Source organism: Halichoerus grypus, chromosome 3 (assembly GCF_964656455.1).
Source record: "Halichoerus grypus chromosome 3, mHalGry1.hap1.1, whole genome shotgun sequence".
NCBI lineage: Eukaryota > Metazoa > Chordata > Mammalia > Carnivora > Phocidae > Halichoerus > Halichoerus grypus.
In genome coordinates, this window is record NC_135714.1 from 152,023,315 (window position 1) to 152,045,473 (window position 22,159).

Consider the following 22,159-nt stretch of genomic DNA (forward strand, 5'->3'; position numbering starts at 1 on the left):
AGGCACTTCATATAAGTGGAATCATATGGACTTTGTCTTTTTCTCCCCCCTTATTTTAGAGAGAGAGAGAGAGAATGCAAGAGGGGGTGGGGAGGGGCAGAGGGAGAGGATCCCAAGCAGACTTCAGTGCTGAGCGTGGAGTCCGATGCGGGGCTCAATCTCACAACCCTGGGATCATGACCCGAGCCCAAATCAAGAATTGGACACTTAACCAACTGAGCCATCCAGGTGCCCCAGAACTTGTCTTTTTGTGGCTGGCTTATTTCACTTAGCATAATGTTTTCAAGGTTCATCCATGTTGTAGACTATGTCAGAATTTCCTTCCTTTCTGAATAAATATTCCATTGTATGTATATACCACATTCTGTTCATTCATTCATCCATCTAGGGACACAGGGACACCTGAGTTGCTTCCACCTTTTGGCTACTGTGTCTCTCTCTTTTTGGTCAATAATGTATTCATCTTTACAAAAAAGATGACCCAGCTGGGGAGAGTGCTCATGGCAGAGTCATTCCTAAGACTCGGCCTTCCAGGAAGAAACTCAGAGGTAGCAGTAGCTGCAGAAAAGCCAGGATGGAAGGAAAATCCTGTGGCGGCAAGACCCTGAGGGAAGGAAGACTGCCCAAGTAGCCCAGCCCTGATAGAGCTGCTCAGGAGCACGTCTGGTGGCCTCAGCGCATACAAATCCTTGAAATGGGAGGACCTGCGCCCTCAGTGCAGCTGATGCAGGGAACGGGAAGGCACGGGCCCAGGATGTCAGGCTGACTCGAGGCCACCAGCCTCAGTGCCCTTGTGGCCTCGGGCACCTTGCAGCCTCAGTCAGTTCACCTGCTAACAGACATTGCAACTCCTGCCCGCAGGACAGTTGTTGCGAATAAATAATGAAACAATGCCAGAAGAGAGCGGTGAACACCGTAAGCTCTCAGAGTGTGTGCTGGGCCTCGATGCTACCACCAGATCTCTCTAAACTGCCCGGCGGCTAGTCAGGCCATTCACACAGGCTGCGAATGGAGACCCAGGCTTCATTCTCCTCTTGGCTGCTTCTAACCAGTTGTTGTCCTCAGTCCAAAATGGAGGGCCAAAGGGCCCCGCTCCTGAAAATAACAGCACAAGTAATTCACTTGTTCCTGTTTTTCACCTTCTACTCCTATTTTTGGTAGAGTCATTAAAACACCCCCACAAGTCTTCACCCTCCCGTTCCCATTCATTCATTTTTGCAAAAGAATTGGAAGCCTAGAAAGCCCATGTGGACAGTGTGCAGCTTCCACCAATGCTCCTGGAAAGACAGCCAGATCACTTCTCAGATGGACACCAAGTCCACATCTCTCCTCTCGGAGAGGCAAAGGCACAAAGAGACCTAGGTCCTGGTTCCAGCCCATAATATCAGTCAGAGACGAATGCCCAGGCAGGTGTATACATCAGGTTATTAGAACGACTACAAAATGAACGAATAAGCCACTCGTCCTCTTCTTCCTATCTTTCTCCAAACCCTCACAGTCTGGTAGCCCCCCTGGGTTAGATGCATTTCCTGGCAGAAACCCACAATGCAAGCGACTTGCCCCCTGCTCTCAGCAAACACAAGGTAGCACTGTGATCATGTTAACCATAGTGGTGCTGGATTCGGACCCTAGGAGAGGCTCTAGGAAGCAGTTCACGGTGGAAGGAGCGGGGGAGGGAGGTCTCACTTATTCTCAGAGATTCCCAGAGACAGACCCCATCATGGCTTTCTCCAAGGACAAGCACACACACGCCCTCCCTGGCGGCAGCCACACCACCTTTTCTTTCTGAGCACAACTCAACGTGGTTTTTTCCCATATCTAGTGAGATCACTAGAGGCAGACAACTGGTTCCAGCTCCCTTAGGAGGAGTTTTAAAATATTCTAAAGCTATGACAAAAGTCACACTTCAGGTATCTACAACCCCAATTAGCCTCTGTTTATATAAAAGGCCCCCCTATGTGGAAGGAATTATAGACACAACTAAGTTGGATGTGGGGTCTATGTCCCTAAGTGTAGATTAACACTGAGAATGAGGGCAAATTCTAAAACCCTCATTTAATTCAACTTGGTAGCAACCTAACTCTGCCCTTTATTACTGGGACAAAACAGATCCTATTTGGTCCCTTTAATGATAATTGTGAACATTTACTAACGGGTGACTAATGGCTAATATTTAAAAATACTCCCTGCATGTCAAATACGATGGTTTATGAACGCTATTTCCTATTACTCACAATAACACTATGAAGTGGCTTTCATTCAATCATATGCACATGATAACTGGGGAACACTGCAAGAAGAGCTAGAATTGTAAATCAGGTCCGGACCCCAGACCCTAACCACAGGATGCTTCTGCCCCTCCTACTATCAGCTGCCCCATAGTAAAAAGTTGGAGGTCCCAACAAGGAATAGAAGCAAAAATTTTGAAAGTGATGAGTGAAAGTCTGGCTAATGGGCTCTGCCTTCACCACGAACAGCTGTGAGATGGCCAGCTCCCCCCTCCCCAGCAGATCTGTCTTCTCTGTCCTTCTCCCCCTGACAGCCCCTTCTGCCTCGCCCTGGGGAAAGGGTCCCCTTTATTAATGCCATTCCTGGAGCTGTGTTTACACAGGGCAGGAAACTTAATATCAACATTCCCCAAAGGAGAGTGTCTTGTCACCTCTGTGAAGCACTTCAGGCAGGCGAGACCAGCCTCCTACCCAAATCAAAAGGCACTTACACCCTTTAAACAGAGTCTGATGGGAGAGTTTGTTTCTACAGAGACTCTTTGAGTTCCTGAGCCTGTCTGTTATGATGAGGTTGAGAGGCAGTCACTCGTATACACAAAACTCTCCCTGGTGCCTCAAGAGGCTCTCTAAGAAGGATCTTGGGAATCTGTTCAAAGTGGGGAGGAGGGAACACAGTGGATTCGGGCACTCAATAGGTAGGAAAAGACAGACTCGATGAGCAAAATTCTATGAGGCTCTGTAAACTGGTAGGGAAAGATTATAATCGATCTGGCTCTAGGGGCAGAACACTGATAAGATGTGAAGACTTTGGGGGGGGGCGCTTAGGAAGCCCAAGGGGGCACCATCAGGTCCCAGCAGAGCACCATAGGATCAAGGAATGAACCCAGGTGATTTTCAAAAGGTAAAACATGGAGGGCACCTAACCATATTTTTAGCTTCCTTTCCTGGCTTCTCTTACCCAACATCTGTTACCCTGGACTGCCCCACACTCCCCTCCCACCTTCAGCAGAGCAAAAGTTCAGCTCTGCAGATTTCCTCTGCCCCTATTGCTCTCCCCCATACCCCAGGGGCTCTCTCCTGTTCCCAAGGCTTCAATCAGGGTGATGAGCCCACAGCCTCAAGCCCATGCCACCTGTGTCCTGGAAACCTCATCTGCATGTCCCTTACCCTTAGCTGCCTCTTCCCTTGTTGCTACCTTTGAGAAGACCCCTGGGGTCTTCCATGCTCTTCTCTCTCCTCCTGGCCTTCTGCCTTTGTAAGATTCTTAACAACCCCTCGATCTCCTTTCTCCCCCAACCCATGCCAGGCCCCTCTCCCTGTAAAACTGGTCATGGATGGGGACATGCTCATCCCTGGACTTCTGTCTCTCAGGTTCCTCCCCTTACAAGGATGCATCCTCTCCTCCCACTCAATGTCTCAGTTGGGCCAGACCGCAGGTATGAGTATGGGAGTCCAAGGGCCCATACATACACTTTCGGATGAGTTCCAGAATTTATCTTTTCAGATAATGAACATTTATTTAGTATTTACCATTTAATTGTATCTCAAACACCAAAATGAATGAGGTATACCCTGAAAACACTTCCAGTCTACTGGAACTATAATCCAAATAAAAAGATAGCACCATAAGATACAGTGAGAACATTGGCCCTATTTGATTCTTGGGAGTTCTGCCTGGAGATATGTCAAAGGCTGCCTGCAGGGACACCTGGGTGGCTCAATTGGTTAAGCATCTGCCTTCAGCTCAGGTCATGATCCTGGGGTCCTAGGATTGAGTCCCACGGGCTCCCCACTCAGCAGGGAGTCTGCTTCTCCCTCTGCCTGCCGCTCCCCCTGCTTGTGCTCTGACAAATAAATAAATAAAATCTTCAAAAAAAAAGGCTGCCTGCAGAGATAAGCCCACTGCAGAGATTCCAATGAGAGATCTCATTCCAGCTTTCACAAGATCCACCTTCTGCTCCCTCTTTGATACCAAGAGGCAGTGTGATCCTATCTCCTTTGATTCTTCCTTGTTTGTTTCCAGTTTTTCCACAGTCAAGTGAGTGAGAACAAGAGAAAAAAGTTGTCTGCATAAAAAGCCATTAGGGAACTATTAGGGTAGAAAGAAAAAAAACCAAGACCATCAGATATCAGATACTGTTTGCCAAGGTGCTGGGTAATAATCGCTAACATCGGGACATACTCCCAGTGTGCAGCACTCCAGGGTCATGCTCTTCACCACCAGGAGAGACAGCAGCAACTCTGCCCTCTAGAGTCAAGAGCTAGATTCAGAAGCTCCAATTATCCTGGCCTTCCCGTCAAAGACCAAGACCCACTGAGCCTAAGCGGTAAAACCCAAGGGACTTTCCAGAAATACAGAATGTGTTCTTCTCTCCATAGGAAAGCAGTCAAATAAGAGACTCCCAGTTCCTGCCTGGTGTCCTTCCTCGAAGTGCCATTTATTTTCCAGGCTGACCCAGCAGTCAGAGGCTGCCAAGCAGAAGGGGAAAGTGATTAATCAGATCCCCCAGCCCCTGGGCCATGGAGGAGGCTTAAATGCGAATGTGGGGTGAGAAACTGTACTCACCAATTCACTAAATTCCCTATTCAAAAGTTACCCCAGACTTTTTCAATCCAGCAAATTAAGGTACTGGGCAAAAAAAAAAAAAAAAAAAAAAAAGGGGGGGGGTACGAGTTCCTGATGGGTAGTAGAATCCCAGAGAATGAAGAAATGACTTGGTCCACATGAGTGGTCAGTGATGTGAGGCCTCAATCCCAGGGTTCCTGCCTTGATCTCGCGTCCCATTTGCTACTATGTGTCCCCTCCTTCGCACCCCCCACCCCCACCAGGAGATTATCAGCTAAGCAGGAGGTCTATACAGTAGGACTCACTCTCCATGACAACACGGAAGAACGGCTCAAAATCCAAAAGAAATGAAGCAAACTCGAATGCAGTTTCCAGGTGGGCAACTTCAAGATGACCACCCCCGGGCCTCTGTAAACTGGGGGGATGAGAGGTGCATGAAAGTCATCTTATACATACCTCCCACACCACTTTGTCCTCCAACTAAGGCTGTAGAAACTCAAAAGAAAGATAATGAGGTCATTACCATGGTTTTCACCCATGCCCTTCTTTGGCCAATCTGGCCTGATGATTTTCTCTTGCCTTTCCTTCCATGTCTTTTGCCTTTACTCACTCATTCTCCAGGCTGGACAATACTTCTAACAGCCTCTCATTGAGCCACTGCTTTCTGTCTCCATGCCAAGCAGTGCGAGAAACAGGTGAGAAACGGGTGATAATGTCCAAAATGCCCAATGTGACCATCTGGGGTGGAGCACCGCATCAAGAGGCAAGATGCAGGGGGAGTCTACCTGGAATATCCCAGCTCAAGTAGTTGAAGAGGAGTACAAAGCCAAAAGGTGGAAACCCTGGCAGTAACCCCAAAAGCAAGGCAAGGCATGACCAAAACAAACGCACTAAAGTGGTTTCGGTAACAGACTGTCAGTCAAAGTGTTGATGTTTTATATCTGAGACTCTATGGATATTATGACATATAGCAAATGTGAAATTACATTGGGGTGGTTGATAATGTAATTTTGGGCGTGGATGAAAAAAGTTATAGCTGTAAAGATGCATGAAAGATGTAAAAAGGTGCAGCTTCCATGGAAAGCAGTATGGTGGCTCCTCAACACCACACAGAGTTACCCTATTACCCCACAGTTCCACTTCTGGGTGTATGTCCCAAAGAACGAAGAGCAGGGACTCAAACAGATTATGTGTAGACCCATGTTCACAGCAGCATTGTTTACAATTGCCAAAAGGCAGAAGCAACCCAAGGTCCACCACAGATGAATGGATAAACAAAATGTGGTGTATACATACAATGGGATATTATTCAGCCTTTAAAGGAAGGACATTCTGACTCGTGCCACAACATGGGCGAACCTGGAGAACATTATGCAAAGTGAAATAATCCAGACACAAAAGGACAGATACTGTATGATTTCACATACCTGAAGTAACTAGTATCAAATTCATAGAGACAGAAAGGAGAAGGGTGGCTGCCAGGGGCTGGGGGAAGGGGGAATGGATACACAGTTTCAGATGGGAAAAAAGTTCTGGAGAGGGATGGTGGGTGATGGCTGCACCGTAATGTGGATTCACTTAATGCCACTGAGCTGTACACTTAAAAATAGTTAAAATGGTCAATTTTATGTTGTGTATATCTTAGCACAGTTAAAAAAAGATGCATAAAAGGAAGTAAAAGCATTTTAGTCTTAAATTTCAATCAGAAGTGTGGTATCGGCACATGATGTCTTTTATCATAAGATAAATTTGGATGGGATGGAGGAAGTTTTTCCTGACTCTATATGGAATGACTAACCCAAGAGCAAAAAACACAACTAGCGGAGCTAGCTCTAGGAGTGGTGTCCAAATACCGTTCCTCACTAAAACGAGCCAGCACTTCCTAGAGAAAAGGCCAAATGCAGGTCTGGGAGGAGAAGATGCTAAGAAGAGCTTGGAATATTTTGTCATATGGAAAGCAGGAAAGGATCAAACTAAGATTTTATCAAAAGAACTCAGGAGCCAATTTGGACAGGTTCCCACTGGCAAAGACAGAACAATCTGAGCTTCAATCAGTATAATAGCTACATGGATTATAACACATCATATATGTTTAAATCTCTGAATTCTTAACGATACTAAAAAAAAAATTCAGGGCACCTGGGTGGCTCAGTTGGTTAAGCAACTGCCTTCGGCTCAGGTCATGATCTCAGGGTCCTCGGATCGAGCCCCGCATCGGGCTCCCTGCTCGGCGGGAAGCCTGCTTCTCCCTTTCCCAATCCCCCTGCTTGTGTTCCCTCTCTCGCTGTGTCTCTCTCTGTCAAATAAATAAAATCTTAAAAAAAAAAAAAAACAACTCATTGGTAATCTTTGAAGGATGTCAGGGAACTAATTCATTATTTTGAAAAGTAAAGTGAAAGCAGCAAGCATTCATCCTGCCTTTCCTATACAAACTGTATCTCAGGCTAACCAAATATTTGGTAACTGAAGTATTTTTTATTGTTACGGATGTATTTCAGCTAATAAATGAGTGCATTAGAATATCACCATTTGCAACCCCTAATGGAATAATGGATCTAGGCAATGTCCATCAATGATTGCTGAATGTGATCAAGTGTATTTTTCCAATTACAGATTTACATGAAAAAACAGGAGGACAGAGGAATATGTTAAATGTCATGAAGGAAATGCAATCAACAAAATCGAGGCTGTAGAGTAGGAAAAATCTACAGGAAAAGCCTAATTTCTTTAGCAAATACATTGCAAGAAAAAGAAGAAAGGGTGAAAGGAGAGCCTACAGATTAAAAGAAACTTGAGGGGCACCTGGGTGGCTCAGTCGGTTAAGCGGCTGCCTTCGGCTCAGGTCATGATCCTGGGGTCCTGGGATCGAGTCCCACATCGGGCTCCCTGCTCAGCGCAGAGCCTGCTTCTCCCTCTCCCTCTGCCTGCCTCTCTACCTACTTGTGCTCTCTCTCTCTCTGTCAAATAAATAAATAAAATCTTTAAAAACAATAAAATAAAAATAAAAATAATAAATAAATAAAAGAAACTTGAGAGACACATCAATAGAGGCAACATATGGACCTGATTTGGACAAATAATCTAAGAAATTTAGACAAGTAGAAAATTTGAACACTGACTGGACACTTAATGATATTAAGGAGTGATAGTTAATTCAAATCAGGGTGATGCGGGCATTGGGGCTATATATTTTTTTAAGTGTCCTTATATCTTTTCATACAGAAGTATTTATAGATGAAATGATAAGTTGTCTGGAATTTCCTTCAAAATAACATAGTATGGAGGAAGGGGGGCATATAGATGAAATACAGCTTGCCACCAGTTGCTATTTGTTGAAGCTAGGGGATGAAGAGAATTGAACTTCAAATCTTTATCTTCACCTTGAAACTTCCTGGGAGGTAGATGCTCTGGTTAATCTATCCTATGGGGTCTAGTGATGCATAAACAGTATTTTTCCCCGTAATTATCTATATTCCTAATTGAGGCCACTCCTGGCACCCTCCTCACCTCCAGAGACAGTACCAGGAGTGGGTGGGATTACAAAAGAGGGTGGGACCCCGCCTCCTGGATTAACCAGGCCCCTCTTCTTCCCAGGGCAGGGAGCTGGTTTGGGAACTAGGGTTGGCCTGGAATTTTGCCCCTTCTTTCCACCTCAGCCTAGACACAAACCACACAGCCCTACTGTGTGCCCTACTGCTAATGCACATATGCGTAACTCCTCCAAAACATCCTTCTAGCATGCAGCCCCTCCTTTCCATCAGACTTCCTTCTCTAATTGGGAGTGGGTGCAGAAATACAGAGGGGAGGCAGTCATTGCCTTGCGGACACAACACAGGGGTCCCCTCTGCCAGGAAGCCTGGTCTGGGGTGGCAGGGCCAGTGTAAGTATACTAATGGCTCCCAAGGAACCCAGACTTACCCTGCTACCACCCTCCCTGCACCAGGAGGGCACGTTCACTCTTTATCTCCCCTCCCACGCTGTAAGCTGCTGGGATAGAGGGCCATCTTGCTCATTTTTGATCTCCCAAAACTAACAAGTGCCCAGCTCACAGGAGACAGGCAAAAATATCTGTTGGCTGGTGGTTGGCTGACAAAACAAATGACGTGTCTGGATCTGGTGGTTGGAATGGAGCTCTACCCTCTATGGATCTCCATGGGCTCCTAGAAACTCAGACGCCGAATGGGTTTAGTAATAATAGAAGAGCAAAACCAAAGGAACAATAAACTGAGACCAACTCTGAGGTAACTTAACCCATGGTTTCCAAAAGTTGTTCTTACATTTTAGGAGTTAAATATTTTATTATGTCTAATAAAAAATAAAACTGCCCATCAAACCCCAAATTTCACAGATACTGTTGCCTCAAATGAGGCAGGTGGCCATGGAAACCGACATTACTGAGACTGCACGAATTTGAGTTTGATGCCCAGGCAAGCTCAGGAAGGTTACAAGTTATAGGATAGTTCTGGTATGAGGAAAGACAAAGCCAGCATGAACTATTATCCTGGGGGAAGTATAATACCCTGGATTTTAAATACCCCAAAGGGCCCTAGAGCAGCCCTTCCCCTTCTTAACCATTTCTGCTCCTGGACTGATATCGGAACCTTACAAATGTTGGCACTGGAGCCAAGAGAGGCATGGTAAGCTGTCCAAAGTCATGCAGCAGGAAATTTGGAGGGCACAGGACAGGGTCCTAGGGACCCTCAGTGCCAGACTGATGGGCCTTCACCTCACTGACTTCCCTTTCTAAAAAGTGGGTTGAAAGCTACAGCTCACGGTTCACAGCAAATCAGAGCCTCACAAATCAACACATCTTGCAACTGGTCACCTCTCTTCAAGGGGGAACCACCTAAAACATATACATATGTTCCAGCTTTAAATTGGCTATATACACAATAAACTAGAAGATGGAAAAACTAAGTTTTTACACACAACTCTCCCATTTGATTGGCTATGTATTATTGACAGTTCTTTCTGCCAATTTCCCATCTTTGCTCTGCTTAAGGGATCTGACTTCAGGAGCCAGTCTGGGTCACTGATCTTTAAAAACTTTCTTCAGTGCTGAAATAACTAAACAGTAACTTTTATGACTGTTTAAATATATACATATACACATGCCTGTATATGTATGGTAACCAAGAAGTCAAGGATTAATGCCTAACGGTGGTTATCTTTGGGTGGTAAGATTACCAACTATTTGTGTGCTGATGTGTATGAGTTTTTTATTTTTCCATATTAAACATGCATGGAGTTTAATAAAAGAAGGACAATTAAGTGTTACTGATACTATTTGAAAAAAAAAAAAACTATTTGCTTTTCTGAAGCCATTTTTGACCTGAAAAACATTTTCTTTTTTTGAATAAGCAGTATTTTCCTATTAAGTGTGTACTTTGTAAGAACCACATTCTTTATTTAGGGTCAAGTTAAGTTCTTTCTATGTGCTAGGGAAAGGTTTTATTTGTTGTTTGTTTTCCCCCCACCTAGTCAATTTCGAGGGGTAACTTGTATTATTGCCTCTCTTTACCTGGTTTGATTTATGATCTTGGAAGTCAGGTCATTCTTTGCTAGGTCGAAGAGAGAACGAAAAAAAAAAAAAAAGGTTTCCCCACCTAATACCTGATAAAATATCTGAAAAGGTCGTTGCAGACCTTGACAGAAACATACAATTTCAACCCAATCTGATAAAACAACAACTCTGAAAACTTTTATCAGAAGAACACGTAACTTACCATTTCCCAGCTCAATTGACTGAACTTTTTTATCTGAAATGACAGACATCGTAAGATAGGAAAAGCTGCAGATAAGAAACCAAATTGAGTTGTCTTGAATCAGATCCGATTGTCTGCCCCTGGTTCAAACTCCCACACCTGCTCTGAATGGGTCAATGAGAGTCTCTTGGCACCGTCCCCGAGGGGTTTGGAAACATTGCAAAAGTGGTGAACTTTGAGACTTCAGCGTTTATTCTGCGATTATAATTAACCTGCTCACCAGTTGCTATTGATCAATTCTGAATAGAGGTGATAAAGTTTGACTGGATTTCTAGAAGTAAAAATGGAGCTTTAAACCGGGAGGAAAAAGGGAAGACTACAAAAATAATTTAAGAATCAAATTCCATTTTAAGATCTGTAATTAAGGAATCCCAAAGCCTATGGTTTAATAATCTACCATATTGTGGTGGTATCTCCTTGATTTCTCATCCTCCAAAATAAAGCATATCTATGACTATTCAACGCAAAGTGAAACACAGCCTCAACATTCCACTCGCAGAGGCTTTTCGATGACTTTAAACGTATGGAATGGCTTACCTGTCTGGATTATATTCCTCCCTTGGTGAAAAAAAAGATACTTAGAGTCATGAAGTCAATTTTGGGACTTCTGCAAAATGCTGAAGGCCAGAAAACCAAATTCCCTTCATTCAGATAAGAGGCTTGAATATCCTGGCTCAATTCTGATTACAGAGCAGTAATAGATAAAACCATAGGCCCCCTGCCAGAAACAAGAAAGCTTCCACCGATGGCTTCTGTGTTCAGCTCAGCTCAACTCCATGGGGCTCAGTCACTGTCCTCATCCATACCCCTATTCTCATCTTCATTAAAACCATAACTACTACAGTGCTTTTCTCCCCTCAGATATATCTGAATCTTCAGAGGAAAGGGAATACAGAAAAGCTGGTTCTAGGTTTCTTTGAGGAAAAGGATTTTTGATAGAGCCGTATGTTTTTGTCCTTCTTTTGCAGCCAGCAATCCCCCCCAGAATGAGAGAATCCTCTAGCTTGGAGGGTCTGAATTCTGGGAAATCTCTCTTTAATTTGCCGCACAGCAGAATCTGGAGGCTGAAAAGGAAGTTGAAGTAAGGCAGGGATTCCTAACGTCATACTCCCCAAGTGTAGGGTGGGCAGAATCAGAATGAGATGGAAGGCCACTAGAGAAAATAGGGTACCTGGAGAAGCATTGGTAGGAAGCAGGAACACAGAGGAAAAACTACATTGGCGGAGACCAAGTAATAGAAAATCCTAAAGTTTGAGGGGCCCCTGGTGGCTCAGTCAGTGAAGCATCTGCCTTCAGCTCAGGTCATGGTCCCTGGGGTCCTGGGATCAAGCCAGCGGCAGGCTCCCTGCTCAGCAGGGTGTCTGCTTCTCCCTCTCCTTTTGCCTCTCCCCCATGTTCTCTCGTGTGCTCTCTCTCAAGTAAATAGTCTTTTAAAAAAAAATCCTAAAGTTTGAGTCTTTCAACCACCATGCACCTTATGGTACTGAAGGGATAAGCGCCCTCATCTTAAGGTTGGCAAATGCAAAAGGAGGTAAATGAAAGGAAAGCATGTGAGTCCCAGAAATTGGGCTTCCCTGCGTTCTAAGCCAGAGCTGTTGCTTACTACCACTGGGAACTTGGGCAGACTACTTAATCTTTCTGAGGATCAGTTATGTCTCCTGCAAAATGTAGAACATTTCTGCCTCTCAAGAAGGACTTAAAAGTCCCTTGGGCGCCTGGGTGGCTCAGTGGTTAAGCGTCCGCCTTCGGCTCAGGTCATGATCCCAGGGTCCTGGGATCCAGCCCCACATCGGGCTCCCTGCTCTGCGGGAAGCCTGCTTCTCCCTTTCCCACTCCCCCTGCTTGTGTTCCCTCTCTCGCTGTGTCTCTCTCTGTCAAATAAATAAAATCTTTAAAAAAAAAAAAGGACTTAAAAGTCCCTATCACCTGACAACTTCCCCATTGACCCTTGATAAAGGATCCAACTTACTATATATAAATTGCATTATAGAGAGCAAGATACAGACACATATATAGCACAAGATAGAAGCTCCTGTCCCTAAAGAGTTGTTAGCTAGTTTCCAAACATGAATGTATCCAAACTTGTAAATTTATTTTGCACAAATTAAAACAGATCAGAGGTTATTCCTATTATAGCCCCACCCATATTATCTTCCCTACTTGCTTTAGAAGGAGACAAAGAAAATAGCTCTATAGATAGCCAATAAAATGTTTAAATAAGCCTTCATGGACTGTGTTACATGACGCCATGTCATGGACCATAGAAAGTCAATAGAACAGAGTGATACCCATTCCCAAACCATGAGAGGGCCTTATCACCTGCACCTTATTCAGGATTTGCAGATCAAAAGAGTCACCAGCGGACAAATACTTCCAAAAGTCAAAAAGGCTAGGTCAAGTTCTTAAAGCAGCAGCATCCAGGGGCCTCCAAGAATTGCCCTCTAGAGCAAGGCAATGAAAGAACCGGCAGTCCTTCCTGGCAGTCCTTCCTCCTTCCTATGCAAACAAAAGCGGCAACATTTGCAGCCGGCTTCAGCTCTATATTCCCTACAACTCAATTGCCTTAAAAGGACAGGCTCAGGGGGCGTCTGGGTGGCTCAGTGGGTTAAGCATCAGCCTTCGGCTCAGGTCCTGATCCCAGTGTCCTGGGATCAAGTCCTGCATTGGGCTCCCTGCTCAATGGAGAGCCTGCTTCTCCCTCTCCCCTGCTGCTCGTGCTCGTACTCTCTCTCTCTCAAATAAATAAATAAAACCTTTAAAAAAAAGGACAGGCTGAAAAGAATTGGTTAAAAGACTTGCCTTGGGGGAAGGTAATTTGTTTTTCTAAGATCATCCTATCACTGCCTTAGTGGTTTTCTGGCTCTCACCCCAGTATAACCTCAGGGAGAACTGCCACACCAGGAAAGGGCACCCATCTATGTGCCTCCAATGCCAGTAACTTGACATTTGCTGAGATTTGCTACCAATAGACATTACTGAGCGTAGGATAAGAGTTTTTTGTCCCCTCGGTAAAGCAATCTCCTGTTGGATAAGCAAAAACCAAAAGCTAAATTCAATAAACAATCTGTACTACAAAGTACTTTTTCTGTGCATCTATAACTCTAAATATAGAACCCTGTTTTAAACAAAAAGAGGGCGAGAGACTCTCAGGAAGTTAATTCATGAATGCTGTATGTCTCTTTGATAACTTAATTGGTTTAGTATGTTTTTTTTAAATTGGTAATATGTTTAGTATGTTTTTTTTAAATTGGTAATATATTCACATGGTTCAGAATTCAAAAGGTTCCCTTTGCACACCAATGTTCCCAGCAGCATTATTCACAAGAGGTGGAAACAACTCAAGTGTTCGTGATGGATGAATGGATTTAAAAAATGTGATATATACATACAATGGAATATTATTCAGTGTTAGAAAGGAAGGAAATCATATGACATGTTACAACATGGATGAACCTTGAGGACATTATCCTAAGTGAAATAAGCCAGTCACGAAAAGATGAATACTATATGATTTCACTTACATGAGGTACCTACAATAGTCCGATTCACAGAGACAGAAATTAAAATGGCAGTTACCACGGGCTGGGGAGGAGGATATAGCTGTTGTTTAATTGGTATAGAGTTTCAGTTTTGCAAAATGAAAAGTTCTGACAACCTGTTTCACAATGATGTGAATATATTTAACACGACTGAACTGTACACCTAAAAATGGCTAAGATGGTAAAGAATAAAATCAAATAAAACTTAACTTTAACCTCCCTATATTTTTTTAACCTCCCTATATTTTAAAAGTATTTTATTATTTAATGTGCTAATAAAGAAGCATAGAAGTGACTTAAAAAATGGTTAAGGGATGCCTGGATGGCTCAGTCGGATAAGCGGCTGCCTTCAGCTCAGGTCATGATCCCAGGGTCTTGGGATCGAGCCCCACATTGGGCTCCTTGCTGGGGGGTGGGGGGGGCCTCTTCTCCCTCTCCACTGCTTGTGCTCTCTCTCTCTCTCTCTCATGCGCGCGCGCTCTTTCTCTAAAATAAATAAATAAATAATCTTAAAAAAAATAAAAATAAAAAATGGTTAAGTTGGTTACAAATTCAAAAGGTTCCACAGGGGCGCCTGGGTGGCGTAGTTGGTTGGGCATCTGACTCTTGGTTTCGGCTCAGGTCATGCTCAGGGCCACGGAATGGCGCCACGGAATGGAGCCCCGCATCGGGCTCCGTGCTCTGCCCAGAGTCTGCTTGAGATTCTCTCTCCCTCTGCCTCTTCCCCTGCTCGCTCTCTCTCTAGATTAAAAAAAAAAAAAAAAACTTAAAAAAAAATCAAAAGTTTCCAAGGCATATGTGGTAAAAGTGCTTTCCCACCCTTATTCTTCATCTCCCTAGTTATCCTCCCCATGGGCAATCGACATTACAAATTCCTTGTATTTCCAGAGATAAATTAAATATTTTCAAATGCATATACTCTTCTTCTCTCTCTCTCTCTTTTTTTTAAGTAGGCTCCACGCCCAGCACAGAGCCCAACACAGGGCTTGAACTCAGGACCCTGAGATCAAGAACTGAGCTGAGATCAAGAGTCGGACCCTTAACTGAATGAGCCACCCAGGCGCCCCTGCCCTTCTTCTTTTTTATTTACACAAGTAACATGCAATATACATATCCTGTACTTATAAATATCTTTGGAGAGGACTCTATACCATCACATAATGAATTTCCTAATTTTTTAAGCCTACATGCTATCTATTGTTTGTATGTCCGATATGTATACAAACAGTTCCCTGATAATAAACATTTAGATTTTATTTATTTATTTGACAGAGAGAGAGACAGCGAGAGAGGGAACACAAGCAGGGGAATGAGAGAGGGAGAAGCAGGCTTCCCGCTGAGCAGAGAGCCCGATGCGGGGCTCGATCCCAGGACCCTGGGATCATGACCTGAGCCGAAGGCAGACGCTTAACGACTGAGCCACCCAGGCGCCCCTGGGTTTTTCCCAATTTTCGTTATTATAAACAGGGCTACAACTGTGCCAGTGTATTTGCATTTAAATTCCTAGAAGTTAAATTTCTGGGTCAAGAGTAGCTACTTTATAATTTGTTGGATATCACCAAGGGCTCTTCAATTTACACTCCCACCCACAGGTATCAGAGTTCCTGTTTCCCCACGCCTCAGAGTATGTTTGTTTTCTTAGCTCATTTAAGTTAAAAAAAAAAAAAAAATGGGAAGGGATACAGAAGAAAGTGTTATCTAAAACTGTCTCCTGTGCATCATTCTACCTGAGTGCTTCGAAAGTACCTAGCAAATGTGGCCTGACCTTTTGGTGGGACACAATTGGGCAGGTGACAGATCTCACTGGAAGCAGTGACACACCCCTGGCCAGCCCGCACACACCTTCCTCACTTAATTGGTTCTCAATCTAGCAGCACAGACCAGCCCCAGCTCTGACTGACCTGCTCAGGGTGGTAACCGGAAAGTCAAACAACTTCGGTTTTCTCAGAGACTGACAAATCATTCTCTAGCCAAACAAGCTACTTCAGAGTTGATCTCGCAAAGTTCCCTATATAAATGAACTGGCTCTGAAAGAAACCGGCTTCATTGATAAGCAGTTCCCCCAAAGATCCAGAAAACACTTGAGAGAGTTTTCCATTGACCTGTACCGTAAACAAACTCTCATGACCCCACGAATGAAGCAAAGCTTTTAAAGAAACCACCTGGCTGACACTGGGTGATGCACGTGTTTCACCGTGTTATTTTTTTAAATCAACCCTTAAAATGATTTTAAAAATTTGAGATCCTTTGACAGCATTTTAACTGCTTGTTTCTCTATTACCCCAAAGAATTGTTATTTCATAATAAAGCATATTTTCTTCACTTTTCCAGTAACATCTGCTACAAAACTATTTCCTTCATGGCATATTTACACATAATTTCCACGGTTTCCTTTTCTGCTTTAAGTATTTGCAAGCATTAATTAATACAAAAATCAGCTTTATTGTGGTATAACGTACATACAATCAAATACTCCTGTTTTAATAGTGCATTTCCATGAGTTCTGACAAACTGATATACCTGTGTAACCACCCTGATTGGTTCCTTCATGAGGAGACACAGCTCTCTTACCTTGCTCTAGCTATCTCACGTGCATACAAACATGGGCTCTAGCCCTTGAAATGCAAGAATTCCCTGCCCAGCTCCACGGGCAGATGGCAACCCACCATCTCCTTAAGCACTATCAGTGCCCAGGGGGTTATTATTAAGAGAAGTCATATTCCATATTCCATTTCAACAACCACAATCATGTGTGAGAAAGTGTTCGTGTCAAACCTAATGTTCGCTCACCTGGAGCAACACAATGTTAAAAGGACATAGGCTTTTGCCTTTCAGATTATTATTATTTTTTTAAGATTTATTTATTGGCGGGGGGGAAGGGCAGAAGGACAGAGAGAGAGAGGAGGGGCAGAAGGAGAGAGAATTTCCAGCAGGCTCCCTGCTGAGCCCAGAGCTAGACACAGGGCTCAATCTCATGACCCTGAGATCATGATCTGAGCCGAAAACAAAAGTCAGACGCTTAACCTACTGAGCCTCCCAGGCACCCCATCAGGTATTTTTACACAGTCATTCTCTCTCTCTCTCTCTTTCTCAGACACCCTGTAACTTCTCCAACCTAAAACAGCTTCAGTGGTTTCTCAAGGGTTCCAGAACCCTCTCCCACCCTGCTCCCTCTTCCCCAGGACTCCTCAATGGGCCTCTGAAGCAGCCACTGTGTGTATTTTTGACCTGGGCAGAGTACTGTGGCAACTGCCTCCTAGATCTCTACTCAAATATTTGCCAAGTGCCCAGCATGTGCCTGGCACTTAAATATGAGTAAGACTCTGTACCTGCCCTCAGTAAGGTCACATAATTCCATTAATGCAGCCCAATTAATGATGTCAATGGTTGTTTCAGGGTCAGGCTCATATTGAACTTGGAATGAGCTGAAGTTCATATACATTGCGGTCAAGGCAGAATAACTCCTTCCAACCTAAGTGCACGGCTTTACAGAGGCCCTTGTTAGCTTTTATTACTTTGATTTTCGTCTTTTCCAATAACCAACATAAGAACTCTGGCAAGATATTAACTATTGTTAAAAACGAGGCAGTTAATACTTCATAAAAAAATAAAGCTGTTCCCTTATTTCTCCTCATTGAAATTGAAACTAGTTTCTGAGGTGAAGAGTGAATTAGTCTGTGTGGTTTTACCTATGGCTGTAAATACATTATTTACGCAAAAGCCAAGCTGTGTTGTATCATTTCATGGTACTACAAAATGTGATGGCAAATGAGGGTTTAATTTTCTTTTCCTTTCCTTTTTTTTTTTTTTAATTGCAGGTTCTGTGCTTTTCCTGGCAAACTCCTACTTATCCTTCCAGACCAAATACAGATGACACCACTTAGGTGAAGACTTCCAGATTCCTAGACAGAAGAAAGAACCACTTCTGTCTTCTCTCCTTTGCTCTTAGCTCATTACTGCAGCATGCTACAGGATCATTTACCCATTTTCATGTCTGTTTAGGGTCACCAACCATCCCTGTGTATTGGGGACTGCCCTAGGTTTAGCACTAAAAACCCCAAGTCCTGGGAAACCCCTCAGTCCTGAGAAAATCAGGAAAACAAGTCACTCTACGTGATAGTGAGTAGCTGCTTAACAAAAGAGCCATCTTTTATGAGGGGCCAAAACCAACTACTTCACAAACACTGCCTGATATTTGTCTAATATAAGACAACACTAAAAGGAGTTAGGATTGTCCCATTTTACAGAAAGAGAGGGGAGACTGAGAGGTAAGTAACTTGCCCAAGATCACAGGGGTACCTGGAATTGAATGAACATTCGCCTGTCATACAGCGGCTCTCAATAAATATCATGGAATCAGTAATCACTTGTCATCATGCTTCTATCACTCAGCATCAGCCAATATGCCAGTGTTGGTCCTTGATAAACTAGCAGGCATTTACAGGAGGGTCCGTATGATAGGAGGAACAGATAAAATATATATATATTTATTTACATGCACTGCTTTTAAATGAACTTGCTTTTAGGTAAGTGCCACCTGCAGAACATGCTGAAGATATGAATGCCAGCAAGTTCCACATGCCTCATGTTCTCTCACAAAGATAACATGGAAGTTTCCTGAAGACCATTTAACACACTTGGCTATGTATAGAGGAGATAATCCAGCTGCTAGGCCAGACCCAAGGGCTGTTTTCAGGTGGGACTTCCTGAACTAGTGGAACAGAGCAGAGTACTGGGAAGACAGGCCACACTTCTCAGCAAGGAGGTGCTCCTTGGAGGTCAGCTTGTCATTTGTTGACCCTGAAATTTGGGAAACGTTACTTACTCCAGCACCCTCCTAAGTGGTACGGGTTACATTTTAGAATTTAAATACTGTGTGCATTCATACAGTATCTTTTTTTAATTTTTTTAACATTGTTGTGGTTGTAACTCTGAAGACCAGAAAAGCATAGCCTCCATTTTTGGACTTTGAACTTTTTTTCTCCTAATCCAACACCAAATTCTCATTCCAAGTTATAGGGGTTAGAAGCAACCTTTCCACTCCCACCACAAGTTAAAAGAAGTGGAACTCTGGGGACCATTTCTCCCTATTTTAAAACGTAAGTTCCAGAGAGAGTGTTCCAGAGACAACGGAGAGTTCTGAGAATGCAGAGCCAAAGCGCCGCACCGCGCCCCCCCCCCCAACACACCCACCCCCAGCTGCCATTGTATGGAGATGCTTCAAGTGAGCTATCTGGCTCAGGCCCTCCGAAGGGCTCCGGAGCCAGTTGCTCCTCCCCCCCGGGGGGGTGCCGTCTGGCTCCCCTGAGAAGGGGAGGGGGAAACTAGGAGCCACAGACCCAGCCCCGGCGCCACTTCCACGGTTAATCAGTTTACCTGGGATGTGTATTTGGCTGGACCCCCCTGGGGACCTTCCCTGGCCACCCAGGGTCAGAGGATGATTTAAAAGCTCTTCAAAGCCGGGACCCTTCTCAGAGCCAGCCTAAGACTGGAAACCTGGGAGGGACAGGCTTTACTCTTCAAAGTGAGAACAAATGTGAAAGGATTTAGCACTTAGTAGGTAGTCAATAAATGTTAACTTTGTTTCTCAGGTCTGGGCTTCCCCTCCCCAGCAAAAGTCATCTCCAACCAAACCCGATCCTGTCCCTTCCTGAAATTCCACAAGGCCACAGGTCGTTTGCATTTTGAACTAGTGATTGCCACTTCCCTTACTTTGCCAGCCCAAAGCAACCAGACCCTTTTTCAGAGTTCATTCTGTTCAATCTGTAAATCGGAGCAAGAGAGCACACGTTTGCCGGCGTTCCCAGGTCTGTCATTCACAGGAAATATTAAACTGTGCCCATTACGATTGTTATTTCTAACCTCAGACCTACAGACAAGAGGACGCTCAACTTATGGAAGCTGCTGCAAAGTCTCCATTTAAATCAGGTAATATAGAGAAGCCCCTTTGGGGTTCCGGTGTCCCCGGACGCTGACCAGGCGTGCGCTCTCAATACACCCCGCACATGCGCCGCCGCAGACCCGCGCAGTGCGCAATGCGCTCTGGCCCCCAGGCACCCACAGGGTGCCAGCCCCAGTTCAACCCATCTCCACTGCTCCAGTCCCTCCTTTGTACCAGGTGTGAAATCCCGACAGGAGAATCATCTGCCACTGCGAAGGATCCTCCAACTGGGCCGCCAAATGGCCCAGAAGATCTTGGGCCCTAGCCAATGTAATCAGTTCCCTGCTGAGGACTCCAAGGGAGGGCCGAGAGGAAATGGGAGCAGAAACCCCGCGATCGCTAACGCTGTCCACCAAGGGCTCCCGGGGCTGCTCCTCCCAGCTCTCCAGTGAGCCTGTCAGCCTCCCGCGGTCACCTACAGATGGGCATGGCGGGCTCAGACACACCCGACGTCTGGGGCTTAATGAGGGCACACTCAGACCCTGCCACCCCTTAGTCCTCTCTCTTTGAGAAAAGCATCCCGAAAGCAGGCTCGCCCTCGCTTAACAGAATCTGGGCTCTTTGGGGCTGTGACCTTCACCGCCGCCATCGTTCGGCGCCGCCAGCTTCGGTCTTCCAGTTTGCTTTCCTTGGAAACTCGCGCGTCCTGCCCCTTCCCCACCACCCGCCACCCTACACACACACTTGTGAAAAATTAAATGCCCCAAACAGTGCTCAGGACAGCCTGTTCCGATACCCAGCCGGCCCGGGTGCTTGCGCTCAGTACTCACCGAGATTGGGGTGTCGGGCAGCGGGGTTGGCCCTGCCGGGCAGGCTGTGCAGGACCGGGCTGTCGAAGGGACCGGCGGAGGCGGCGGCGGCCGCGGCCCAGGACGCGCCCACGTCGGCCATGTAGGCTGGGTAGGGGCTGGAGTAGGAGCCTGCGAAGCCCGCACGCCCGTACTGCTCGCGGCCCGTCAGGCCCGCACCCGCCGCTGCGCCACTACTGCTATAGGCCGCGGCTTCCCGGGCCGCGGCGGCGGCGGCGGCGGCTGCCAGGGACCCAGTGGTTCCCGGGAAGGAGAAGCGCGGCGACACAGGCGGGGGGGTGTAGGCGGCTCCCTCGGCTCCCGCCTGGCTCCAGCCCGGGCTGCCCTGCTGGGTTCCGGGCCCGGCACCCGACGGGGCCCCACCGGAGCTGCCGCCGGAGGTGGCTCCGGACGCGGCGCCCCCGCCTCCGCCCTGGAGATAAGACAGGCCCAGCACAGAGGAGGGCACCCGCGGCGTGGGCACGTAGACTGGCGAGGACGCAGCGCCCGCGCTGTGCATGAAGGCGCCAGGGCCGCCGGCCTCGTAGGCCCCGGGAGGGGGGCCGTGGTTGGCCGCCATGGCCAGGCTCTGGTACATCGCCCCCGCGAGCTCTCAGCTTCTGAGTCCTCTCTCCCACGTGCGAGTCAAGGCGCAATGCAGGGACAGAAAATAATAGTAGAAAAAATAATAATAATGTACAGGTGAGAGCCTGTCACAGAAACGAAGATCAAAAATCAAAAGTAAAAAAAAAAAAAAATCTCTCAAAAATATATACGTATTAAATCCAGCATCGAGCAAAAAAGACTCTAGGCTCTTGTTTATAGGAAAATCCCAAATTGAATTTTTGGTTCTTCCTGGAGGTGCTGGAGGAGGGGCTGAGTCTACCCCCAGGCCTAGAGGTCCTGAGCACCCACGAGTGGCAGAAGAGGCGGGGTAGTGCCTGGGCGCCTGTGTGGGGCACTGGCCTTCGGGTCACGCCGGCGGCCGTCGCTGCGCACGGTCTTCAGGACACCTGCAGACTCCGGCGCTGGGTGCGGTAGGCTGGTTCCAATGCGGAGGGTCCGGTTGGCTCTTTTCCTCCTTTCCTCCTTGCTGCGGTCCTACCTAAATGAGGAACGACAAAAAGGGGAAGTTCATCAGGAGCATTCAGAGCACACTCGCTATGCTTGCGGTTGCTTCTCTCGAACTGCTAACCCAAGAAATCGTCACCCTCGGCTCCCAGCTTTGGAAGCCGTGCGCTTCCGAAGGAAGCTGCGGTCTTGGTTTTGCGGAGGCCGGGGGCTGCTCCAGGGAAGCCTACGGAGGGCAGCTCTAGGGACATGGGGCTTCAC

The 22,159-nt window shown here is 45.9% G+C and overlaps 1 protein-coding gene across 2 annotated transcripts in view; it reads right to left on the minus strand.

Moving 5' to 3' along the window:
- GATA4 (GATA binding protein 4) overlaps positions 1–21,461 on the minus strand; it is a 48,595-nt gene extending 27,134 nt beyond the window's left edge. For both annotated transcript variants that reach the window (XM_036092347.2, XM_036092346.2), the window contains exon 1: positions 20,810–21,461. In XM_036092347.2, the coding sequence (XP_035948240.1) occupies positions 20,810–21,425 (616 nt within the window). In that variant the 5' untranslated portion in view covers positions 21,426–21,461. The remainder of the gene's footprint in view (positions 1–20,809) is intronic.
- Between the last annotated feature and the right edge of the window lie 698 nt (positions 21,462–22,159).